The sequence below is a fragment of the Sinocyclocheilus rhinocerous genome, unplaced genomic scaffold (assembly GCF_001515625.1).
Source record: "Sinocyclocheilus rhinocerous isolate Xijiao unplaced genomic scaffold, SAMN03320098_v1.1 scaffold547, whole genome shotgun sequence".
NCBI lineage: Eukaryota > Metazoa > Chordata > Actinopteri > Cypriniformes > Cyprinidae > Sinocyclocheilus > Sinocyclocheilus rhinocerous.
The window spans coordinates 297,338-316,060 of record NW_015662974.1 but is presented as its reverse complement, the minus strand read 5'-3'; the positions used below and the strand labels follow the sequence as shown (position 1 = coordinate 316,060).

The following is an 18,723-nucleotide window of genomic DNA, read 5'->3' as shown; positions in this document are numbered from 1 at the left end:
GTTCATCACATCGGTTCTCTCTGAAATGCTCTACACTAAAACCCTGTTTTTAGGACCACCCCATGACCTCCAAGTGCAGGAGGTGCGTAAGGACTCTCTGGTCTTGCTCTGGAAACCGCCTGTCTACCAGGGTCGTGATCCTGTCAATGGATACTACATTGATATCAAAGAGGCTGAAGCAGACTTTGAGATGTGGAGAGGAGTCAATGAGAAAGCTACTGACAAGACATTCATGAAGGTTTGTATGCATGTAGAAATCAAGGGGCAGTGGAGTTGGCTTGTTAAGGGTTGTGACATTGGCATACCCTTGAGAAAAAAGTACTCTTTAGAAAATTCAGTTCAATTCTTTTTCAGTAAACAATATGGTGTATTTAAGAATATACTTAAGTGTGAACTGAATGCAGTGTTTTAGGACACTTAGCTGCATTGCAATTAAATGAAAATGTATTATAGTTTAAATTTATATTAAATGCATTTAGCTCAAATTTAGAGTGTTTTCTGACCCATTTAAGTAGGATTTAAGTACATCTTTATGGCCTGGTTTCATAGAGAGGTCTTAGGTTAAGCCAGGATTAGGCAATAGGTCAATTAGGACATTTAAGTAGTTTTTATAAAGGTGCCTTAGAAAAAAAAACATTACTGGTGTGCATCTTGAGACAAAACAAAGGCACTGACATATTTTATTTAAGTTGAAACAACTCAGATTTACATTTTAGTCTGGGATTAGGCTTAAGCCTTGTCTGTGAAACCGGGGGTATATGTAATTTCATAATTACTTTGGTTGTCTTTGAAATATGGTTAAAGTGTAGTGAATGTACTGACAATCATTTATAGTAAACTAAAATGTACTTTAATGTAATTGTGTAAGTGTTAATTTGTAATTTAGTACATTTAAAATACATTAACCTTAACCTTTACATGTGCTTTAGTATGTCAAAATAAGCACAACAAAAGATTATTAAAACACAATGACTCAAAATGTACTTTACAACTTTTAATTTGACATTATTATAAAGTGCATTTTTTAAAAGTGGACTTAAGTGTGTTAAGAAACAGTCATGAAAGTGTCTCTCTTTAAGTCACTCCAGGGGCCTTTTATTTCATTAATATTATATTATCTGCAAGTACTGTAAAGTTTTTTTTTATGTACTTTTAATATTTTAAGTACACTAAAAGTTCACATTTAATACAATTAAGTTCACTTCTTTTTTCACAAGGGTAGGTTTATGGTAGTAAATGTTGTTTCTGTTGTTCTAGATCAAGGATCTAAAGATGGGGGAATCGTATGTTTTCCGTGTGCGCGCTCAGAATAAGGCTGGTGTAGGAAAAGCATCAGATTCTACAGAACCGGTTGAGGCAGTGACTAAACCAGGTACTAAACTGAACTAAACCAGAATTTCTCAGATAACATATTATTGTACTAAGTAGCTATGGCACATAAACTTAAATTAATGTGAAATTAAAAATTATTGTTCCTTATCTTCATGTGTACAATTCATACTTTTGTCTTCATTATCTTTCTTCAAATAACTAAAAGAAAAAAGAAAGAAAGAAATGAGAACAGAAATTGAAATTGCAGATATGTCTTATTTTCGTACATAAAACGTTTTGAGGGAATGACGCATTTGCACAAATTGTATTTTAATGTGACCTACTTTTCCTTGCAAAAAGTGCTTGACGTAAATGGAAATATATGAGCATCACACAGTCAAAGACATTTAAATTTTTTTTTTTTGGGGGGGGGGGGGGGGGACGTCACCACTCCTTATTTTTCAACCCCTATCCTCCAAACACAGGTTGTATAGAGACTACTTTTCATGACCCAAACAATTCCTGATGGATAAAATCAGTTCTGCCATTTTTCCATTGAATATCCTGTTTCATTCTGAGAAATCGGTTATTACAGTAGTGAAAAGGATTGTAAATACGGTTGACTTTAAGTTGAGGCAGACCATGCTGAACTTGATTCAGAGTATATGTTGAACAAAACCATATGCGGCTATATCAGAGTGAACAGGAAAGAACAAAACAACACAAACACGTAATCTTAAGTGAGGAGTCTGTTTAGAGTTCTTCTTAAATTCAGGTTAACCCTAAAACAAACCAAAATCACCAAGACTTAACGACTCTCGACAAAAGCCAACAAGCTATTTCTTTCTCACAGGTACTGCTGAGATAGTTGTGAATGTTGACGATGATGGCGTCATTTCACTGAATTTTGAGTGCTCTAACCTCACCGCTGACTCCAAATTCGTCTGGTCCAAGAACTACGTGGAAATGACAGAACCTGAACGCATGACCTTAGAGACCAAGGGTAGCAAGTAAGTGCGTATGTGCTAATAATGAGCTTTGTTAAATTATTAATTATTAATATTTAAAATAATGTTTTCAAGGGTTAGTTCAACCAAAAATGAAAACTGTGTCATTACCACCCTCATGTTGTACCAAACCCATAAGACCTTTATTCTTATAAAAATGAAGGAAATAATTGAATTGAAAATAACGTGCCTCACGGGTGTTTATTGATTAGGGTTAGGGTAGGTGTAGGGAGGGCTGTATCCCAAAGCTGCATCCATTTAATAATTTTAACATTCTAATTTACGCTCAATACATTATTTTTGTAAACTAAAGCAATAAGCCCCAAGAAGCCATGGTTTACAGTGAATTTATAACCACGGCTTCACGGGGCTTATTGCTTTTATAAAACGGTTATTCCATATACGTAGTAAGGTTTCACAAAATAAAACAGAGCAAATAAAGTGTAATGATATTAATAAAAACAGTATTCTTCCGCCAAACAATGTAGTTCCTCAGAAACGGTTGTGGTTCCAAGGAAGTGGTTGCCGAGCAACACACAAATGTAAACAAAGGTGTATGTTTGTAGAGTAATTTACAACAGCTTCGAACTTGGCTCAGCCAATCCGAATCAAGGACCGGAACTATCTGTTTTATAATGTTTTATAATGTACTACAATACTGAGGTGCAGATATCTGCCACTATTTGCACTAGATAGCATCTAACTTTTATTACTGCAAAGAAAATACTCCTTACATAGTGTAAATATAATCCATTGCTATTTGCATGTAGTGTAAATAGCATCTACCTGCTGCCTTTTTAAAGTAATAGCTCACCCAAAAATTTACTCACGTTCAGGCCATTCAAGATTTAGATTAGTTTGTTTCTTCATCAGAACAGATTTGGAGAAATGTAGTATTGCATGACTTGCTCACCAATGAATGCTCTGCAGTGAATGGGTGCCGTCAGAATGAGAGTCCAAACAGCTGATAAAAACATCACAATAATCCACAAGTAATCCACACCACTCCAGTCCATCAATTCAAGTCTTGAGAAGCAAAAAGTTGCGTGCTTGTAAGAAACAAATTTGTCATTAAGATTATTTTTAACAGCAAAATTAAATTTGTAACTATTACTTTAATATTCATTTTTGTGCATCCATTGAAAGTCTAGGTAGTCAACATTTTCAAGCTTCAAAAAGTACATAAAGACATCTTAAAAGTAATCCAAATGAATCGAGCAGTTTAATCCAAGTCTTCTGAAGAGACACGGTTGTTTTATATGATGAACAGGCTTTTATTCACATATAAATATTGATAAATTCACATACAAAGAGCACATCAAATTTGGTAAATTGAGCATAACTATGGCTCAAATATGCTTGCATGACATGTGAGAACAAACCTCATTGGTTCTGCATGCACATTTGAGCTTCTGTTTGTTAATTGACTTTTTATGGATGGACAAAATCATGAGAGAATATTAAAATATCTTAATTTTTGTTTCAAAGATGAGGGTTTGAAAAGACATGAGGTTGAGTAAATCATGACAAGTGTTGGGGATAACGCATTACAAGTAACGTGAGTTATGTAATCAGATTACTTTTTTCAAGTAACTAGTAAAGTAACACATTACTTTTTAATTTACAAGAGAATATCGGAGTTACTTTTTTTTTCTAATTTATTGATTGACAGCTCTCCTGTCCCCATGTTTAGAGAAATCAGAAGATGTTACTGTAGTTCTAAAATAAATATGAATATGCATTAATTAATCTCACTCACAAAATAAAAAAACAGATTCAGTATTCCTCAAAATGAATAAAAATAATGCAACTCAGAATATGACGCAAACCTGCAATAATTAAATGTTAAAAAACACAAATATCCTTTATGTATTTAATCCCATTCTATTAACCAATGTCTTTGCTTCTGACCTTCGATGATCCAGTTCAACCATACTAATAAGCAAAAATTACTCTAGACAAACATTTGTGTGTCTTTTTTTTATTGCTGAAGTGTGTTGAAATCATCTTCTGCATTCTACAGTACGGATGTAAATTTACTTTCCCTTTTAAAAAGTAACTCAAAAGTAACGTAACACATTACTTTCCATAAAAAGTAACCAAGTAATGGAATTAGTTACTTTTTTATGGAGTAACGCAATATTGTAATGCATTACTTTTAAAAGTAACTTTCCCCAACACTGATCATGACAGACTTTGTATTTTTGGTTGAACTATCCCTTCAAACCAACTTGTATACCTTCTAATCAATCATATTTAAAAGACTCTTGGGCTGGATATTTACAAATATATATTATTTATTAAATGTAGCAAACAATTTCATCACATTTCCAGAGCTATAACTTAAAAAAAAAAAAGATTAGCATGGGATCATCTTGCAGTAATTCTTCGATACTGGTCTGTAGGTCCAAAGCCATCTTTAAAACACCTTCAGAAGAAGACCTGGGTATCTACTCTTGCTTTGTGACACACACTGATGGAGCCTCTGCCAGCTACACACTCTCTGAGGAAAGTGAGTTCATTGACCTTTTTCATTTTTGTATGTTTGAATTTACCAAGTTGACACTGGTTATTGATTCTGATCCTTTCTCTGTCCTGTTCCTCGCAGCTCTAAAAGAACTCCTGAAGATCAGCCACGACCACAAATTCCCCAGTGAGTAAACATCACATCACATGCACTCTTGAAACATTTCATTAACTTCATTTTGAATGTGTGAGCACTTGCTCAATCCTGTACGCTTTAGCATACTTGTAAGAGTACTTTTTGTGGAAATAATGCTTTATATTACTTTAAAGTAATACACTTAAAGGGATAGTTCACCCAAAAATGAAAATTATATCATTAATTACTCACCCTCATGTCATTCCAAACCCGTAAGACCTTCGTTCATCTTCGTAACACAAATTAAGATATTTTTGATGAAATCCGAGAGCTTTCTGATCCTCCCATAGACAGCAAGGGTCCAAACACGATCAAGGCATAGAAACGTAGCAGGGACATCGTTAAAATAATCCATATGACATCAGGGGTTCAACCGTAATTTTACGAAGCTATGAGAATACTTTTTATGCGCAAAGAAAACAAAAATAACGACTTTATTCAACAATTTGTCTCCTCCGCGTCACCCTATAGCGCCATTTTGGAGAGTATCACATACGTAAACAACATATGTGAGCAGCACTGTACGCGGATACACTGTTTATGTTGTTTACGCTTTGATCTGAACGTAAACAGCGTATCCGCGTACATACGTTGCATACGTTGCTTTAAAGATGATTTTCTCAATATTTAGATTTTTTTTGCACCCTTAGATTCCAGATTTTCAAATAGTTGTATCTCAGCCAAATACTATCATATCCTAACAAACCTTACATCAATGGAAAGCTTATTTATTCCACTGTAGATGTTGACTGGTTGAGTTGAAATTGACCTGTATGACTGGTTTTGTGGTCCAGGGTCACATATGATCATGGAGCTCAACTAGAGTGACCATCAGGTTCTTGGTCACCACACTAACCAAAGCCCTTCTCCATCAGTTGCTCAGTTTGAACAGATGTCCAGCTCTAGAAAGAGTCCAGGTTGTTTCAAACTTCTTCCATTAAGGGTAACAGAGACCCTTAAATGAAGCAGAATTTTTTTTTTCTGAACTCTTCCCCAGATGTGTGGCTTGACACAAACCTGTTTCTGAGCTCTACAGGCAGTTCTTTTGACCTCAGGGCTTGGTTTTTGCTTTGATATGTATTATCAGCTGTTTATTAAGGTGTGTGTGCCTTTCCAAATCATGCCCATTCAATTGAATTTGCCACAGGTTAACTTCACTCGAAGTGTAGAAACATCTACAAGCAATATGAATGCTCCTGAGCTAAATTTCAACTGTCCTCTACAGGCAGTTCTTTTGACCTCAGGGCTTGGTTTTTGCTGTGATATGCATTATCAGCTGTTAGACCTTTTATTAAGGTGTGTGTGCCTTTCCAAATTATACCCATTCAATTGAATTTGCCACAGGTTAACTTCACTTGAAGTGTAGTTACATCTACAAGCAATATGAAGCTCCTGAGCTAAATTTCAACTGTCCCAGATGAATACTTATGAAATGGAATCATTTAAGTTTTTTTATTTTTAATAAATTTGCAAAGAACCTGTTTTTTGCTTTACCATTATGGTGTATGGAGTGTAGATTGATGTGGGAAAAAAGTAATTTAAAGCAGTTTAACATAAGGCAGCAACTGCAAAAAAATGAAGGGGCATGAATACATTCGCAAGGCACTGTAAGTGCAGTTTTTTAATTTATTTGCACAATTAAACACTCATTTTTCACAAGAGTAGTTATATTAAATGTATTAAAATAGTGTACTAACCACTAATTGTTGTGTTCTATAAACAAAAGCAAATTAATGTGTGAAATGAAAAAACAACTCATTTCCTACATTTAAAATACAGCTCTGTGATGTAGGATTTTACAAATGAGATTGACAAGAGCGACAAAATGTTGTGCCACATGACACTTATCCTTAGTTAAGACAAAAGCTTGTTCAGCATGAAAGATGTATTGCTTGCCAGTTTATCGATTGCATCATGCCTGGTTACGACATTGCGTTTCAACACAAAAACAGAGCATACGTATCAAGGTTCAGTACAACTCCCATCCTGCCTTAGGTCTCCAAAACAATGGATATTATTCAGGACAGAATGAATGTTTTCAAAACTTTTTCACCCCTCCTCTCCAGTCATCCCTCTGAAGACAGAGCTGGCCGTGGAGCTGCTGGAGAAGGGCAGAGTTCGCTTCTGGTTGCAGGCTGAGAAGATCTCTGCCAATGGAAAAGTTGAATACGTGTTCAATGACAATGTGGTCCACCAGGGAGAGGTTAGAGGAACACAGAAACAAACATGCAGCGCATGAAGCATTATACATGCCGTTGACTGGAAATAGTCCTTTGACTTGCTTCTGCATTAACACTTACTCTGTGTTGTAGAAATACAAGATGAACTTTGATAAAAATACTGGCATCATTGAGATGTTCATGGAGTCTCTGGGCAAAGAGGACGAGGGAACGTTCACTTTCCAGCTTCAAGACGGCAAAGCCACTACAGTTTCTGTCTCTTTGTTTGTCATACTTGTTTTATTGTTGTTGTTTTGTGCCTCTGTCTTCCTATTCCTTCAAGTTTTCATCTTTCTTTCTACATTATTTTCTCTTCCTGTTTTTGTCCCTGTTGTGAAAACGTTGTGCTAGTTTTAATGAATTTTGTGTTTGTTTGTGTCAATGGCAGATCTCCAAAAAAGATGCTGGTATATATGAAGTAGTTCTGAAGGATGACCGAGGCAAAGACACCTCCACCCTCAACCTCACAGACCAAGGTAACATAGCAGAAAAGGGATTCAAAAGTACTGTTACTATTATAAAACTCACTCCTTACACTAATGTGCACTAGTTTGTGCTGTACACTCTAAAAAAATGCTGGGTTAAATACAACCCAGTGCTGGGTAAAATATGGACAAACCCAGCAATCTCGTTGTTTTGACCCAGCGGTTGGGTTACTACCCAGAAAGTTGGGTTAAACATTTAACCCAACCGCTGGGTCAAAACAACCCAATTGCTGGGTTTGTCCATATTTTACCCAGCAGCACTGGGTTGTATTTAACCCAGCATTTTTTTAGAGTGTAATTTTAATGCCATGCTATATATTTTACTTATAAATTGTCCCTTAACACTTGTACTCTCAGCTCCAGTAAAACATCTGATCATATTTAAATCCATTCCACAGATTTCCTACAACAATCGCTACATAAATATATGTCTCATCATAATTGATCTTTTAAAAATGATTTCTATCATCTGTTTTTCAGGATTCAAAGACCTGATGAACCAGGTTTTCAGTGTTATTGGTAAGATTTACAACATCATTTTCAAACCAAAATTAGTTGTAAATTGTGACCCTGGACCACAAAATCAAAATCAGTCATAAGGGTAAAGGTCACAATTAATCTTCACACTCACAGTATATCTTTACATTTAAACATAGTTTTAGCAGCATGTGAGCGATGTTGACGTTCTTTCTGTCCAGCGAACTCCTCCACTCCACTGAAGATCCAGAGCACAGAGGAGGGGATCAGGCTTTACACCTTCGTCAGCTACTACAACGATGAGCTGCATGTCACCTGGCATCACAAGTAAGAGCATGTGACTGTGTTTAAAGGGACAGTTCACCAAAATGACAATTTAACTCATCAGAAAGAAACTCATACAGGTTTGGAACAGACTGAGGGTGAGTAAATGAATAAATTTTTGGGTGAACTGTCCCTTTAAGAAGTGTTTCTCTTAAAAGGTTAGTTCACCCAAAAATGAAAATTAGCCCATAAATTACTCACCCTCAAGGTGTATATGACTTGCTGGAGCTGCTTCCGTGTTGGACTGTTGGCGCAAGCTACATTAAAGTGATTATTACGTTTTGAATATGGATATTTTTCTTACAAAAAAACGCATCGATTCGCTACAGAAGGCCTTTGTTCACCTCCCGGAACCGTGTGAGACACTTTTTTTTTTTATGGATGGGCGCTTTTTATTTAACTTGCAATATAGATAATTTTTAATATAACTCCGACTGGATTCGTCTGAAAGAAGAAAGTCATATACACCTAGGATGCCTTGAGGGTGAGTAATTTATGGGCTAATTTTCATTTTTGGGTGAACTAACCCTTTAAGCATGCATGACTTGTTTCTAGCATTAAGGATATTTTCAGAGAGAAAATTTGACAAGCATATTTGAAGTTTAATATATAGCTATAAATATGTGATTGTTTAGTTTAGTTAGAAATCTTAGCCTCAAAAGAAGACTTTATGTAAATCTGGAAAATGTCTAAATTACAGAGCCCCACACATGACATGCAGAAAAATACACTGTATCATTCTCACGAGTCGCATGCACATTTTATTCTTTCGTTCCTTCATTTTAGTTCAATCGTGGCCATGTTTTATGTACTATATTGTCAGGAATTTTTTTTCAGTTTTTTTTAATGAACTGATATATGCAGCTGCGCAGAACTGTGGAACTGGCTGGACAAGGTGAGGAAACATGCTCCAAACCTAGTGACCTGCCTTGCTGTCTGCTGCCTTCATTATATTACGACTGCGACTAAGCGTCGAACTGCAACAGTCAGATCCGTACTCCTCTGAAAAAATGAGAGCACTTGGACCAAAATTAAAAAACCCTGTCTGTGGCCACAGCGGGCAAAAATCTCATTGTGGTTAACTTTAGTTGTGATGGGATCTCCGTTTGTGAAAAATAAGTGCACTTATCTGTACTACTATGTACTTATTATAGTAATTACAATAACTAGGTAATAACTAGGTACTAACCTACCCCTGAACCTAACCCTACCTCATGTACTTACCTTATATTACCAGTGCTTTCTTACACTATAAGTGCACTCACTGTAAGTACATGGAAGTACACGTACTGTAAAATAAAGTGCAACCGGATATTTTTTTTAAAAACTATATTTGCAAATAATATAATAGTAATAATGAAATAAAAGGCCACTTTTAACACAGACACTTTCATTACTGTTTCTTCGCATATTTAAGTACACTTTAAAAAAGTGCACTTTGTAAAAATGTCAAATTATTACAAAAGTTTTACTTCAAAGTACACTGTAAATCATTTTGATAATCTTTTGTAATGTTTAAAGTACACTTATATGATGTGTGACTAACATACTAAAGCACATATAAAGTACTTTGATATTAAGTAAATATATTTTAAATGTGTTAAATTGCATGTTTACCATTTGTAATGTGTAATTACAAATATATTTAAATACATGACATACAAGTTTCAATAGAAACGACGTTAGAGAATATTTTAGTTTATCATAAAAGCTTGTCTGTACATTCGGCAGTACTTTCGAAGACAATACAAGTAATTATAAAGAAGTACTGAAGTCCTACTTAAGTGGGTCGAAATCACTCTAAAGTTCAGCTAATTGCATTTAATAAAAATTTTAACTATAATACATTTTCACTGAATTGTCATTAACATGCAGTTACGTTTCTGAAAATGTTACATTCAGCTCAAGCATAAGTATATTCTTTTAAATTATTATTATTTTCATAATAAGCTCTCTTTTTAAAATTATGATAAAGTGCACTTCTTGGATATTTTTCAGTAATATTTTTCACAATAAGTGCAGCAAACAGCAGATTGAAGTCAAACCATACGGCCGAGATGCTCTCTGTATTGTAGAAATGTGCCATTCGCAATCAATCAGGATTAATTTATTAAATGTCTGATAATAGGAGATTACTGAGATGAAGCCAGTATATTGGTCTGGTTATGTGACCTTAAAACTGTGGTTCCAATGAGCAGCGCAGCTCCATGTAAATAAACACAGGTTTTAGGCTATACTCATAGGAGTGTAGGATTTTTAGAAGTACTATTCATATATGTAATTAAAATATAATTTTTTAATGAGGAAAAACGAATAAAGATACTTAAAATGCTGTTTAATTAGGTAGCTCAGGAGGCTTTGAAATGGAATGTTTATGATAATCGTGCATTTAAATTGAACTTTTATATTTTCAGCATTCGACGATGCATTTGCTGAGTTTCAAAGACTCAAGTAAGCACCAAAAATGATTTGTGATTTGTGACAGATACTATTCAGCTCGAGCGGTTGAATAACTAATGATACGATCTTTTCCCATCTTCAATTTTGTTTTCCTCAGGGCTGCAGCTATTGCAGAGAGAAGTGAGTAGATGAAGGCAGAAATACATGCTTAAGCCTTCGCTGCGTTTGTATCTTCTGCAGATGATATGAGTGTACTGGAAATCGTCTAATTCTTGTGTTTTTTATAGATCGTGCGCGTGTGGCAGGTGGTCTGCCTGATGTTGTGACCATCCAAGAGGGCAAGGTAGTGTACATGCTTCTCTGTATGGCTTGAAAAGACAAAAATGACACAAAAATAACAAAACTGTCTCTTCGCTCCTCTCTCGTAGTGTCTGAACCTGACCTGCAATATCTGGGGCGAACCCGTACCCGAGGTCACCTGGCTAAAGAATGAGCGCGAGATGGTTTCCAACGATCACTACATTCTGAAGTTCGAGTCGGGCAAGTTTGCCAGTTTCACCATCACCAGCATCAATACGTCTGACTCCGGCAAGTACAGCATCCTGGTAAAGAACAAGTACGGCACGGAGAGCGGCGACTTCACCGTAAGTGTCTTCATCCCAGACGAGGAACCCGGCAAGAAAAAATAAAACCAACCAAACAGAAAAAAATAAACATTATGATTATGCAAAATTAAGTTACAAAAAAAAAAAATTCTGCAAGATTTAGATGACACGCTGACAGTAATGCCCTATTTACATTGACAATCTGAAGCTACACTACTGGTCGAAAGTTGGGAATAATTACGATTTTTTTTCATGTTTTTGAAAAAAGAATCTTCTGCTCACCGAGGCTGCATTTATACAGCAAAAAAGCAAAATATTTGTATCATTTAAAATAACACTTTTCAATTTAAATACATTTTAAAATGTAATTTATACTTGTGATGCAACGCTGAATTTTCAGCAGCATTACTCCAGTCTTCAGTGTCACATGATCCTTTAGAAATCATTCTAATAAAATAATTTTACTGTATTTTTATTTTTTTTTATTTTTATGCAGCCTTGATGAGCATGAGCGAATTTTAAAAAACATTTATTAAAAAAATCATAATTATTGCAAACGTTTGACCAATAGACCATGGTGCTAATATCTTGGTTGCAGATTGAAAAGAGTTGGTCCAAGTTTTAATCCATCAATGTCAATGTAGTGCTATAATTGGAAACAAATCTTTTTCTGTATAGAGCTTGCATTGCTTACTTGACCATTTTCTCCATCGTGGTGTTAGTAAAATAGTTTAAAGCTCAGATTAGAGAATGAATGCAGTTTGACTCCAGGTTGTGTTGAGAGTGTGTAGTTTTACTGAGAAGAAACAGGTGCACTGAAGTGCATGAAAGATTGACACTTTTGAATTGAGGGACAAATGGACGCTCCATTTCTGTATAGCTTATCATTACTCAGTCCTGAAAAGCAGGGGCTTAGATTCACAAGTAAACATCAAATAGTCCATATTACAATCAATGCTGTAAAGAAATCTTTAAATGGTGTTTAAATGAATCCATGCCCCTGCTTTAAGCTTTCTGCGGGTTCTCTATAATGTTTCACATTTCTAATGAATCACTGCATGCACGATCCCATTGTGACAGCAGTTATGACTTCACTTCCTCTTTGACCTCACAGATAATGATGACTTCCTCTGTTATTTCCAATAAATGGAGCACATATTCTCTCGACTCCCTCCTCTGTGTGTCCCTTGTTTTTGTCTCCACACTTTCCTCATCGTGCACATCCCTCCTTCCTGAATTCTGCATCTGAGACCGCAGATGCCCCGTCGTCTGCAACCAACCTGAACACCGTCTCTAACTTTACCCTCAACTTCAGATTTAACATGCACACTCTCACAAAACAGTTCATAAATAGTTTTTCATGACCCAATCAAAAGTTCAGAAGAAATGGTAAATATGCACCATTTTAATGCAGTATTGGAACAATACTACATGCTTTATTTTAAGGTGTCCTTATTGCAGTGTAGTTATATATTTAAGTAACAACAACAACATGTGATTACTATATGGTTAGGGTTTGGTTTAGGCTTAGTTGCATGTAATTATGTATAATTTACTCTTATTAATATAGTAAGTACATGCAACATGCAACAAGGACACTGAAAAATAAAGCGTTTCCTTATTTTCATTAACAACCTGTGCTGGATGCACACCGAATTAAATCCAGACTGGAGAAGGTCTAGCAAAAATATATTTTATTCATATATTATTTATATTAACTACATAGTGCAAAAAGTGCACAGTGCAAGTGAATTAAAAACTAAAACAATTCATTTGCACAATGACCTTCTCCAGTCTGGATTTAATTCAGTGTGCAGCCAGCGATCTCTTTGTTTGCATTGACTTTTTTTTTTGGCTTTACGCACCTGAAGCAAACTGATTTTTACTCGGAGAGCAAAAATCTCTTCTAGCACATTAACAAACTGTAGAAATTGTGCCACATTGAAAAGCAAAAGTCAAAAGAGTTTTTTTTTTTTTAGTGCTGATGAGCTTGAAAAACAACAGAGGGGTTTAATTCCAAATAATAAAATGATACATTTATGCCATAATGAAAAACAATCACACCTTGATTTGTTTATTGGTGCATCTCTAAATTCAAGTCATGAAAAACAAATTGGTAAGCGTACGTTTACTAGTGTAAAAATGCAAAACATTAGCAACTAACACTATTATATTCAGTATTCACACAACTGTCAAAACAAAAATTACTGCACAGAAATAGGGGTAGATTTTTGTTCCTGTGGCTCAGTGGTAGAGCATTGCGTTCAGCATTGCAAGGTTGTGGGTTCAATTCCCAGGGAACACACATACTGGTAAAAAATGTATAGCCTGAATGCACTGTAAGTTGCTTTGGATAAAAGCGTCTGCTAAATGCATAAATTATCATTATTATTCATTAAATTATAATTCATTATTATTTGCATTATGCAATGCATTTTATCAACTTTCTGTATGCATGTACTTTTGGTCAGAGACACACAAGAATACAAGATCAACTCGCGTCACCTCAATACCTTGCCAATTTTCACACTCTCATTGTATAATGAATTATGTATAGTGTCCAAATCCAGATAAAGAAGAAATCCAGATTAATATGAGAACTGCGTTTGTACGTCCACGTAACTTGTGCCTCTTGCTCTTGCCAGTTGAATGTGATCGAAAACATGGGTGATTTTGGTGTGGTGTCATATCTGGCCGACGCAGATGGAAACGTGATTGTTGGACCTACAACTCCTGAACCCACGTGTCGTCCAACAACACCTTCAACCAGATCAGTTCCCACAACACCCAGCCCAGTTACCCCAACTCTAACATCAACCCCGGCTAATACAAACCCCCAAAATAAAACTAGAGCTACCCCGACCCCCAAAAATCAAACCCCAAGTACAGAACGTTCCTCAACCCCACCTGCTCAGATCCCCAAAAACCAATCCCAAGGTTCCCCGACCCCTCAAAATCAAACCTCAGATACGCTGATCCTCTCAACCTCAAACACATCCACTCCCACATCAGGCGAGAAATCAGCCAATACATCAATGGATAATGAGAAGATAACAGCGATGCTGAAAGGTGAGAAATGGTGCAGGAATACACATACGCCTGCAAAATACAGACCTGAATGTGATTTACGGGTTTTGTTGTTTAATACAGATTCTGTAAATCTGGGATTATCCACTTTAGAGACGGAGCTGGTTGATGCCATGCATCTCACACATGCAACAACTTCATCAGAACCAGACGAATCTACACCAGCTCTTGAAGCCGAAAACCATGAAAATGTGTGTGAAAAGAAAGATGATTAAAAATGCTTGAGGACACTGCTGAACTGTATTTATATGCTTTAGAACTAGGTATAGGACATGAACCATGTTAGTTATGGTTTTCGAGATTTATTTGATGAGTGTGTCATTTCAAATGCTTGTTCACCAGTGCTTTAGAAAAGTTTGATGGGAGGTAAAATTATATTTCAAGGCTTTTGTGTTGTCTCTGAAATATGGAAGAGGATTAGAGCCAAGCAGTAATAAAACCATCTCGAGAAGTCATTATAATGCGGTATTAAACTTGCAGTCTTTTGAGAAAAAAAGTCGAAATAAAATGATGAAAATAAACAACATTTCGAGAATAAAGTCATTGCGTTTCGAGAAAAAAAATAAAACGGTAAATTTCGAGGGAAAAAGTCAAAATAAAATGTTGAGAATAAACTCAAAATTTCGAGAATAAAGTCTTTGCGTTTCGAAAGAGAAAAAAGCAATACATTTTGAGTAAAAAAAGTCAAAATAAAATGTTGAGAATAAACTGTTTATGCACAACAATACTGAGGTGCAAATAGTATCTGTCACTATTTATAAGTATAAATAGCATCTAATTCAGTGGCGTCCTACATGAATTAATCCACCTCTTAATACCATCATAATGATGCCACGGCTATAGAAACCATAAATATTACACAGAAATGCAGTATAACAGGGCATTGCATCACAGACCGGTATCTCATGTAGCGAGAATGAATGCTATTACTAAGTTGTGCTGCATAACGCTCATCTATAGCTGAAGCATTAACCTAACAAAAAGACACAAATATAGTCCACCTGATGTTCTTACAGACATTTATTAACTCAAACGTATTTATACCTTATAGATAACATTGGTATAAAACTTAAACCTGGCTTTATATCTTGCAAATAACAGCAGAATATAACGCATAAAGCAATAAAAAATTCAAAAAAGTAAAAAATGAAATTTAACCTACCATACTAGTGGTTTTTCATCTTCACGAGTCTTTCACAGAGCCGGTGCCGAGGAGGTGTGTCTTTGATTTTCACAGTCATTTAGTAAGTTACTTATTTAGATTTACAGTGAATGAATATTTTTCAGAATGCACTGAAAATCGACAATAACGCACTGTACACAACATATACAGTAAGAAACCTTTGAAACAGTAATAATACTGTGAAAACTACAATGATTTACAGTGATGCTGTTTGCTAGCTTTGACTAGTACGCTGTATGACCATCCAATCAAAAGATGAGAAAATGCTGACGTTATCGTAAGCCTGCCCTAGATGGCCCTGGTGTTGCCAACTCGAAATCTGATTGGTTAAAGCAACGGTTTCATTGCCATTGGTTTTAAGCTACAGACGCCTGCACTGTTGATTCTGAAGGGCTTATTAAGCAGATTTCTTTGACCCTGGCAACACGATTGCTGAAATATGATTGGATAAAAGCTCTAATGAAAATATACACTACTGAAAGCAGCGTAACCAAGAGAAAAGCTATGAAATGAAGACAATAGACTATAATTTAATACACATTCATGGAAAAATTAGAATTATAATGACTTTAACCTCAAGATGGTTTCATTTGTTTTATTATTCCTTGGCCCTAAACGCAAAGTCTCTCGGGGAGCTCAAAAGTTTTTACAGAGCCCCTAAAAGAACATGGTGGTGGAAAAAAATATGGGATGGGAGGAAAAATATTTTTCAAAGCTTTGGCGTTCTCTTCCGAAACGTTTGCGTTCCCTGGATAAACTTTGCGTTCGCTCGCAAAAACTCTTGCATTTTCTCCACCATAGAAAACTCTTAACATGGCTGGATGAAGACAGTGATATAAAAAGCCCAAATTTGGTATACAGTTTATTAAAAATATAAACTATGTACAGGCAAGCAGATGAACCCAGAATATGAACGCAACACTCTGAACTGTTATGTAGAAAACGCCTACTTAGCGAGAGAATTAATCAATTTTTTCCTCCCATCTCATTTTTAAATAGCACCATGTTACAATGCCTTTTTTACTTTTAATACATGTTCCTGGTTTAATTGTGTACAATTAGTGATTGCATGTTACTCCAAAGAAAAACTTTTTTTTTCAACTGAGTCCTAAATGTAATTGAATACACCCACTTTTCACCATCCACCCGTCTACAGCCCTTTTGCTGGAAATCTTGGACATATTTTTTTAGTTTTAGCTCGCAGTATAGTTTTACTGACACTCGTTCACTTAGCTTGCAAAAAACAATACAAGCACAATCTATTAATCTGAAATATGTTTGTTAAATCTATTAATCTAATACAAGTAGTGCTACCATAACATTGAGTACTAGAATACAAATTTAATATAGGAAAATGTTTTGAATATGTATGCATGTTTATATGTTTGATTAAATAAAGTGTAGAACCAAACAACTGAGCAATAAGTGTGTTATTAAATGATCAATATAGCATCACCTCAGTTATTGTTACTCAATGTTTTTCACCTTCCAATGCTCTCAGATTTTCTCTCCTAAAAACAGTGCTGGTAGAACAGCATTATGCATATGCTCTTGGTCATGAAAACAACAGAATACTTCAGCTGAACAATCTCATTTGCAACCCTGGTTAATATAAGAGATACAGAAAGTCACTCATCAAATGGTCACAAACACAAGACTATGAAATGCAATTATTTATAACAGGACATTTATTTGCAGATGAGATTCATCATCAGTTCTGACATTCGGATGCACTTCTTTATAGCAGTTTACTGTATCTGTTTTTCTAGAATTTCTACACGAAAGATATGAAGACGGTAGCAATTATGACATGACTGTGAACATGACATTTAATATGATAAAACTTCTTTCTATAAATTGTTAGATAAAATACAAAGATTCAGGTAGTTACAGTTACAGGTGATCTAAACAAAAATAACACATCTAGGAGCAGTGATTGTTCATATGATTTTTTGCACAAATTTCAGTCAAATGATTATTCTATAGACAAAATATCCAATATGTTCTTCACACAAAATAAAACCAATCTTCCATAGTATTTATGCATTTTAAAAAAATATACTGTATGTAGGTAAAATATCTTCTTATCTGCCAAAAACTGGGTGGAAATGGTGTGTAATAATGTCTGAGTTTGGGCAAAGGCCAACAACACTGAGTCATGAAGAAGTTTTCATTCAGTCGTTGGGTGAGATGATTTCTATTTTAAGCCTGGTGAGGTTATTGAAAACTGGTGAAAAGTGTTAGTGTTGTGTGGAAAATTCTAACAAGGTGAATTGACCTAGATCTGCTGTAGGGTCAAGGTTGCTACAGTTTACTGAAATCTTTGTGCATCTCTGTGCAGTTTTCCTGAAATGTGCAAAAAGTAAATTTTTTTCTGCCAATAAATGGACTGCGGTCCACATTTGGATCCAACATTGGTTCCACCCAGACTGTGAATCATTTTGTAAAACTCATAGCTTCATCATTATATTAACCACATATAAACGAGGCTGTTCTGACTGCTCTGTGTGGAATTAACTTCTAAGAAATGACTCGCGGTCGAGGTGGAACAATATTGTTCACTAATTGGTGACCTTTACGATAAAAAAACATCAGTAGATTTACTAGCACCCAACCAGATAAACTTGCAAAATCATGTTTGTTCTTCCAATTAACAATCAATACAACGTTTCTAAATGCTGTAGTCATTTTTTGTTTTTAAACGGATTCTCATTCTGTTTCTCTGCTTTGATTTATGTCTCAATTGACAGCGTTTTACTTGAAGCCTGTATATATAATGCATTATATATAAAGCATTCTTAATGCATTGTGTCACTTTATAATTCAGTACATGATCGCATGGGTAATTGCAACCAAAGTTATAGTTAATACTTAATTTTTACACCATTAGAAACTATAATGCATTAAAGCATGACGATCAAATGCCTCGTTTGTAATGGGTTTTATTGGTTTTGTCTCGTCGC

The 18,723-nt window shown here is 35.3% G+C and overlaps 1 protein-coding gene across 1 annotated transcript in view; it reads left to right on the top strand.

Annotated features, from left to right (window-relative positions):
- The window catches only part of myom1b (myomesin 1b), a 50,471-nt gene extending 38,884 nt beyond the window's left edge, over positions 1-11,587 (top strand). The window contains exons 20-34 of the mRNA XM_016538921.1: positions 54-238; positions 1,258-1,372; positions 2,165-2,321; positions 4,724-4,830; positions 4,927-4,971; positions 7,047-7,183; positions 7,293-7,409; positions 7,588-7,675; positions 8,165-8,203; positions 8,383-8,488; positions 9,358-9,380; positions 10,900-10,936; positions 11,043-11,065; positions 11,173-11,228; positions 11,314-11,587. Coding sequence (XP_016394407.1) covers positions 54-238; positions 1,258-1,372; positions 2,165-2,321; positions 4,724-4,830; positions 4,927-4,971; positions 7,047-7,183; positions 7,293-7,409; positions 7,588-7,675; positions 8,165-8,203; positions 8,383-8,488; positions 9,358-9,380; positions 10,900-10,936; positions 11,043-11,065; positions 11,173-11,228; positions 11,314-11,574 — 1,496 coding nt within the window. The 3' untranslated portion in view covers positions 11,575-11,587. The remainder of the gene's footprint in view (positions 1-53; positions 239-1,257; positions 1,373-2,164; positions 2,322-4,723; positions 4,831-4,926; positions 4,972-7,046; positions 7,184-7,292; positions 7,410-7,587; positions 7,676-8,164; positions 8,204-8,382; positions 8,489-9,357; positions 9,381-10,899; positions 10,937-11,042; positions 11,066-11,172; positions 11,229-11,313) is intronic.
- The last annotated feature ends 7,136 nt before the right edge of the window (positions 11,588-18,723 follow it).